The sequence below is a fragment of the Branchiostoma belcheri genome, unplaced genomic scaffold, assembly GCF_001625305.1.
Source record: "Branchiostoma belcheri isolate BF01 breed outbred unplaced genomic scaffold, Haploidv18h27 scaffold31, whole genome shotgun sequence".
Taxonomy (NCBI): Eukaryota; Metazoa; Chordata; class Leptocardii; order Amphioxiformes; family Branchiostomatidae; genus Branchiostoma; species Branchiostoma belcheri.
This window is the reverse complement of record NW_017803921.1, coordinates 298,979-305,615: the sequence shown is the minus strand read 5'-3', so window position 1 is coordinate 305,615 and position 6,637 is coordinate 298,979. Positions and strand designations below refer to the sequence as shown.

Genomic DNA, 6,637 nt, shown 5'->3' with positions numbered 1-6,637 from the left:
TCAGAGATAACCGGAAAGAAACTGGCTATTCATATCAGTCACTACCAGCTGCCCTTCCGGTCCCACTGCCACACCTTCTGACTTAAACCCAGTCTCAATGGTCCGGACATACTCGCCGTGACGTGTGAACATCTGTACCGTCTTGTTTCCTCGGTCCGCCACGATGATATGACCCGAGCTGTCTGTACATATACCGCGGGGAACCTGTAGTTGACCTTCATCACTTCCCTCACCTCCAAACTTCAGGAGGAACTTCCCAGACTCGTCAAACGTGTAGACAGATTGAGTGGAGCAGTCCGACACAAGAATGTTCCCTTCCCCGTCCACAGTGATGTACCGCGGGCTTCTCATCCCACCCTCAGGATCTCCGAACCTCAGCACCAGAGAGCCGTCCGGACGGAACACCTCAACTTCACCACGGGTTGCATCAGTCACCAGGATGTGGTTATTGCGCATGTCCATCGCAATCCCGCGGTAATACCTGTTCATCCGAAGGTGAAACTGTGTCAAGGCGGTCCCGTCAGTGCTGTATTGTACAACGTGCTCGGCTGATTGACCACGGCCCACTACCCACAGTGTGCCGTTACCGTCCATAGAAGCATCATGTGGCTCCATGTCCTTGTCCTCTGTACCCGGTACGACTGTTGGGAAGTGGCGAAGGTAAACCCCCTCTGTGGTGAGGACTTGGACTCGTCTGTTGAGTCCATCGGTCACGAATATCTCTTTACTAGGCGACACCACAACGCCACGTGGGGACAGAATTTTCCCGGGTTCTAATCCCCACCGACTGTAAGTGATCTTACCCTGTGTGAAGTCTCCAGTGGTGCGAGGTGGCGCTCCCTCTGCCCCTGCTATAGTGGGTAGCTTTTCCCAGGTTTGTTGCGTCGAAAGTTTGTCCTCCTCTTTTTCCATGCTCCTGTCTGCGTCCTTTGCAGTCGATTCTTCACTTGCGGTTTCACCCGAATCTACTTCCTCCCCTGTAGCTCCCTCGTGAGCCGCTAGGTGTGTCTGTGGCGCTACATCGACCTGTGACCAGCCGCCAGGAGGCTTCTCTCCCCTGTACTCCGTCATGCGAGAGGTGACCGTCTTAGCAGCTTTCTCTGCGAATTCACGGGCCTGCCGGAGCTTCTTTTCAAGAACTGCGTTCGCCTCAAAGGATTCCTTCAACCTGTTCTCTGAAATCGTCAGCTTGGAGCGCAAGGTCATGATCGTGTTGGAATATACTTCTGCCTTTTGGATGAGCTGCTTCATCTCTTGTTCTCTTAGCTGATCCTTCTTCTTCACCTGTTGTTCTCTGAGCTGGTACTTCTGCACCAGAGCCTGGACCAGGCTATAGGAGAAGCCCTGGTACTCCAGACTCTCGGCTATCTGCAGATGGAGGGGCAGGGTGTCCGAGAACAGGTTCAGAGCGGATAGGCGGGTCCAGTTTCTGGGCGTCCTCTGCTGCTTGGTCCGGGTACTGCAGCCCACCTCGATGTCATCGACGGTTTGCTGTCTCTTGATATCTGTGATGCAAAAAGATTTTGTTGTTTGATTCAGTTTCATTTTATAACTATACAAAATTTGTGAAATAAAATCAGATAAACGTCTGGATAGAGGAGTTAGTAACTGAAGAAGCATCGGACGTAGAAATTCAGCGTTCGTGGATTGTGAATTGACTTCTATAATTTCATGTTTATGGTCTTTTTGTCTATAAGATGTATCTATGCTCAAATGAATGTGTTGACGACTACTGAAGTACGATTTAACATACCGTTGAAAACCGCCCCGTGTATGACTTGGATTGGTGGTCCAGAATCGATCTGCAGTGACTTGACGCCCATGAATACAAGTCGTGGGTCGGAGTAACTCGCCATGAGCCTCAGCACTGCTGTGCTCTCTCGCGGTATGCTGTAGTGCACCAGGATGCTTCTGCCTTTCCTGTATCCTCTGAACTTGACCTGTGACCTCCTTGTGCCACAAAGCGACGCTAGGTTGTGTCTATGTCGATCTACGGTTTCCTGGATCATGTGTCTTTGGCCGTGAATGACCAAGAAGGCGTCAGATGCGGCAGTTACTGGAAGTTTGAAAAAGAAAAGTTTAAAATCTTCTGTCACTTTAATTATAAGGGAAAAAAACAAGAAAGAATACCCGTAACTTTTAGCAAAGTAATCCAAAGCCTTTAAATTCTAAATTGCTTGTTTCTTCGGATTACACTTTTGTAACAAGAAATAAGGACTACATAATACTTTATGACGTAAAGGTTTCTTTGCCATTGAGGCGTCGCCAAAGACATTGCTTTTACTTACCATCTGCGCTTGCACGGCCAGTGCTTGTTCCCGGTTCTAGTTCGGGGTTTTCCGGAATCTCTCGGTCAGGCGGTTGGAACGGCCTCAGAACGTCCCTCACCAGGTCTGGCCGCCCCATTCTTTCCAAGATCTCTTCAAGAAAGTCCAAGTTCTCCTGGTCTATCTTGTCCAACTCTATCAGCTTGTGGAAAATTTCAACAGCCTCTTTGAGCTTTTCTGCCTTTCCTTTTGGAATTTGGCGAAGACAATACAACTTTAAAAGTTTCGTTTCTCTTTTTGACAGCTCATCAGATATACGCTGTAACATTTGCACGAAATCAAAATGGCGTCTGTCAGCCTCTGTCACTCTAGATCTTCGCACTGGAGTTGCCATTCTGAAACGAAGCAACAGACCTTTAGTATAAACACAAAGGGCAGCACTGGCTAACTTAAAAACTATTATTTATGTGAAATTTACTTGTATGCTGCTAGGTTTGACTAACTAAAATGGCGGACCACACGAATGCCACAGTCACGTGGGATAAAACAATTTTCTACCTCCAAAACAAGGCATCCGATGTGGAAATATTTGCGCTGCACCCTCCCGTATATCCTAGTTAAAACACACAATGACTTTTTTCTCTGTCAGTATCTGTAACCGCCGCGCTTGTTCAATTCGCAACCTTTGCTGTTGTTTGTATTCAGCCAACAGTGGGTTGAATAGCACCTTGCCTCGCTTGCTCATACCAACAATGAATAACAAGTCATGCGGACGTGCCAAAGGGGCGTGACGTTAGATCATGACACGGAGGTGCATGCTTCAAATATTCTATCCATAGTAATAGGAGAGGGGGTGGCTATTCTAACCATAGCTGTTAATACGACACAAATTAGAAGAAAATAATAAAGTGATAGCTATCAGTGTATTTCATGCAATGCTAGCGTTTCGCAGCCTATACTATCAACTGATAAGTCAACCTTAACTAGTGTTGTTAAGGGGTCGAGATCACTGTACTTTTAGTCATATTTACAAGCAGCAGCACACCCTTTTAAAACTCCCGTACGTTGTCAAATGTCATCAACGTTAACGTTCCACTACACAAAGCATAACATGTACTAGTTTTGAAGCACGCAAAGTAGCAGACAACTTTCACATAATGTTTACAGTCAATTCACATTCACAGGCTCTCGTTATAATGAACGCGGTGTTTTGGTAACCCGATATCCTCCCTATTTACCGTCCCAACCAACTGTGGAGGTCCTTTGTGTCACGTTCATGCTTTGTAGCTATGTACACCTTTTCGTTGAAAACGTGCGTATATCTAAAATGTGTCCCCGGTAATAAACCCGATACCTCCTGAGGTACTGATTCGTCACCTTTAGATACCAAACGTCCGCCGTGCACATGTATAATTGAACTAGTCATTTGTTTTGTCACGGTCACGTACCATCTTTGCTCATAGATCAAATCTATAGCCTCTTGACACATGCAACTAAATCACGAAAAGGTGCTAAAACATAATTAAGACAAGATTTTGCATGGTAACATGTTATGTATAAACCGTCGCTAATAGTGGTTATCTTTGTATGTGCATTACTACATGTACTACATGTGTTTACATCATGATTATGTCTTCAAATGTTTCCCTACAATGGCGGCCCTTTTGTGACGCCAAGTTTAACTCATACCTCACCTGTAGTCGTACTGAAGCTCGTTTGAAGACTTCTATCTGCTGAAAGCGATACTCTGTGAAGAACGTAACCCTTACATCGATCAAGTACAGACGATACGTTATTCACAACAGAAAATTACGTAAAACAAAGTCGCTTGTCTGGTTGCTGAAGTCACAGTAAATATGGCGGACCGAGAACAATAGCGAGTGCGTTACCTGCTGAACTTTGACACTGACCTTGGGGACGACGTGCTTGTTTTTCTTCTACCTGTCGTGTTTTTATGTGACGTCACCAGCACCCTGCTCAAATTGCTGGTGGTAGGTGGCCAGTAGAGTTATTCCAGCATCACCGACTATACATGTACATGTAGTTGTTGACATAGTAGAAAATTCGCTCATGTTTTAAGGATGACAATGATTCCTTAAATTTGCTGAAATTGACCAGTCTATGTCTCAAAATGACTTATCAAATAAGGTAAGCTGGAATTATCTTGGATGCCTTGGGCGCTTTTGAGTAGCTACTAGAGCACAATGACTCTCTGACTTAATTTTACTCTTCTTCACAATGATACATGCCACATGTTTGAATTATCATATCATGGAACGTAGCAGATTTACAGCATTTCCTCATTAATTATGCTAATAAGCATTAGCCAATTTGCATAACTATTTACATTTTGATATTTTTATTAACATTTTAATATGTAAAGCATTCTTGAAGCTACCCACATACCAAAAATCATGATGATCCCTCAATCGGTTCTTGAGTTATCCTCCTTCGAATATACCAGCAACGAATGCATTCTGCAGTTATAGAACAAGACGCAATGGGGCCCAAACCCATGTCACTTCTTCCCCAGCCCAAGAGCTACCTACCATCCAAATTAAGTGACCCTATATACCATGTCCAGATCACGAGATATCAAAACCGGAACTTCAGGTGCAGTACCATAACAAGCCACCAGGGGGTCCAAAATCTAATCATTTCGAGGTCTCATAAAGACCTACCCACCTACCAAATATAAAGACAATCCATTTTAGCCTTTAGCCTGTTCACACACACACACACACACACACACACACACACACACACACACACACACACACACACACACACACACACACACACACAAACAAACACACACACAAACAAACACAAACACACACATACATGATGTTAAAGATTTGTTTTTTTTTATGTGAGCTACCCATAAATTCATAACACGACATAAAAAGTAACACGTTTGCACATACAATGTAATAGGTACGTTAGAAACACCTGTTTCATTGTTAAAGAAATAATCTTAATCATATAAACAGATAGATGGATTGATTTTTAAAGATTCATAGCAATATGCATAAAACAAAATCGTCCCACAAGCTTCAAATTATTCCTCGTGTAATTGGGCACAACTTCTCTAAAGACATTCCCTTTGGGCGATATGTGGATCTGTCCTTGGTGCTGAACGTCATTCAGAGATCCAGGGAGAGGGAGAGAGAGAAAGAGAGAGGGAGAGAGGGAAAGAGAGAGAGAGAGAAAGGGAGAGAGAGAGGTAGGGATAGAAAGGGTAGAGAGATAGAGAGAGGGAGAAATCCTTCACCATTTAGAAAATTTAGACTCAAGCACAAAGATAAACAAACACATTGATTTTATAATGGCATTTCGCTAAGTGTACAAAATAAAGATCTATCAATTTCTTTCTGCAACGCCAACATCTGAATCCTGTTTCGGCATTAAGAAAATAATCTTTATCATACAAACAGATAGATAAATTGATTTTTAAAGACGCATATCCATGTGCATAAACCTACATGTATAATACAATTGTACAATACAGACTTGCAAATTCCAAGTCGTCCCACATGCTTCAAATTATGCCTCGCGTAACTGGAAAAACTGCCCTGAAGGTATATAGACATTTCCTTCGGGCAAAGTGTGGATCTGTCCTTGGTGCTGAAGGCCATCCAGCGATCCAGAGATCCAGAGAGAGAGAGATAGAGAGAGAGAGAGAGAGAGAGAGAGAGAGAGAGAGAGAGAGAGAGAGAGAGAGAGAGAGAGAGAGAGAGAGAGAGAGAGAGAGAGAGAGAGAGAGAGAGAGACGAAAAGCAACAATCCCTTTGGTGAAGTAACAATAGCTAATTCTTTTTATCCTAGACAATCCTGGTGAAGTAACAATAGCTAATTCTTTTTATCCTAGACATTGTATTTTTGAATTTATGTATTTTGTGTTGTCTATGTTGTCTATGGGCTTTGCCTGAATCAAACAATAAATATAATAGATGGTGTTCATCTGTCCTTGGTGCTGAACGCCATCCACACGAATCTACGTGTACAGGCACAATCTTTGTATTTATGACAATGTCATAAGGCCAAGCTAGATTATGCTACACCATTATTGAAGACTCTTGTATATAGATAAACAAATACATTGATTTTATAATGGCATATCGCTTAGTGTACAAAATAAAGAGCTGTCTATTTCTTTCTTGAATGCCAACATCTGAATCCTGTTGCGCTGTTGAGAAAATAATTTCCATCAAATAAACAGATAGATGAATTGATTTTATACAGTCACATTGCAATGTGTAAGAAATACAAACTATATGTAATAACTAATATATAACGTCCAGCTGGGTGTCTGTTGTTTTGTATACATTGTGTCGCAATGCCGACATGTATAAATATGTATCCTGGAG

General features: G+C 43.0%; 1 protein-coding gene across 1 annotated transcript; it reads right to left on the bottom strand.

Moving 5' to 3' along the window:
* Positions 1–2,667, bottom strand: LOC109474417. The gene is made up of 3 exons (XM_019774712.1): positions 2,289–2,667; positions 1,754–2,056; positions 1–1,505 (listed from the first exon to the last, which is right to left on the bottom strand). Exons 1-3 carry the CDS (start codon positions 2,659–2,661, stop codon positions 1–3), a joined length of 2,181 nt encoding a protein of 726 aa, XP_019630271.1. The 5' UTR covers positions 2,662–2,667.
* Positions 2,668–6,637: the final 3,970 nt, after the last annotated feature.

What these genes read in the sequence shown, in the direction of transcription:
- LOC109474417 (XM_019774712.1), bottom strand. Translation starts at nt 2,661, where the DNA reads ATGGCAACTCCAGTGCGAAGATCTAGAGTGACAGAGGCTGACAGACGC. An exon ending in TGGCCGTGCAAGCGCAGATG is followed by an intron (nt 2,057 to 2,288) that starts GTAAGTAAAAGC and finishes TCAAACTTCCAG; the next exon opens with TAACTGCCGCATCTGACGCC. An exon ending in ACACGGGGCGGTTTTCAACG is followed by an intron (nt 1,506 to 1,753) that starts GTATGTTAAATC and finishes TTTGCATCACAG; the next exon opens with ATATCAAGAGACAGCAAACC.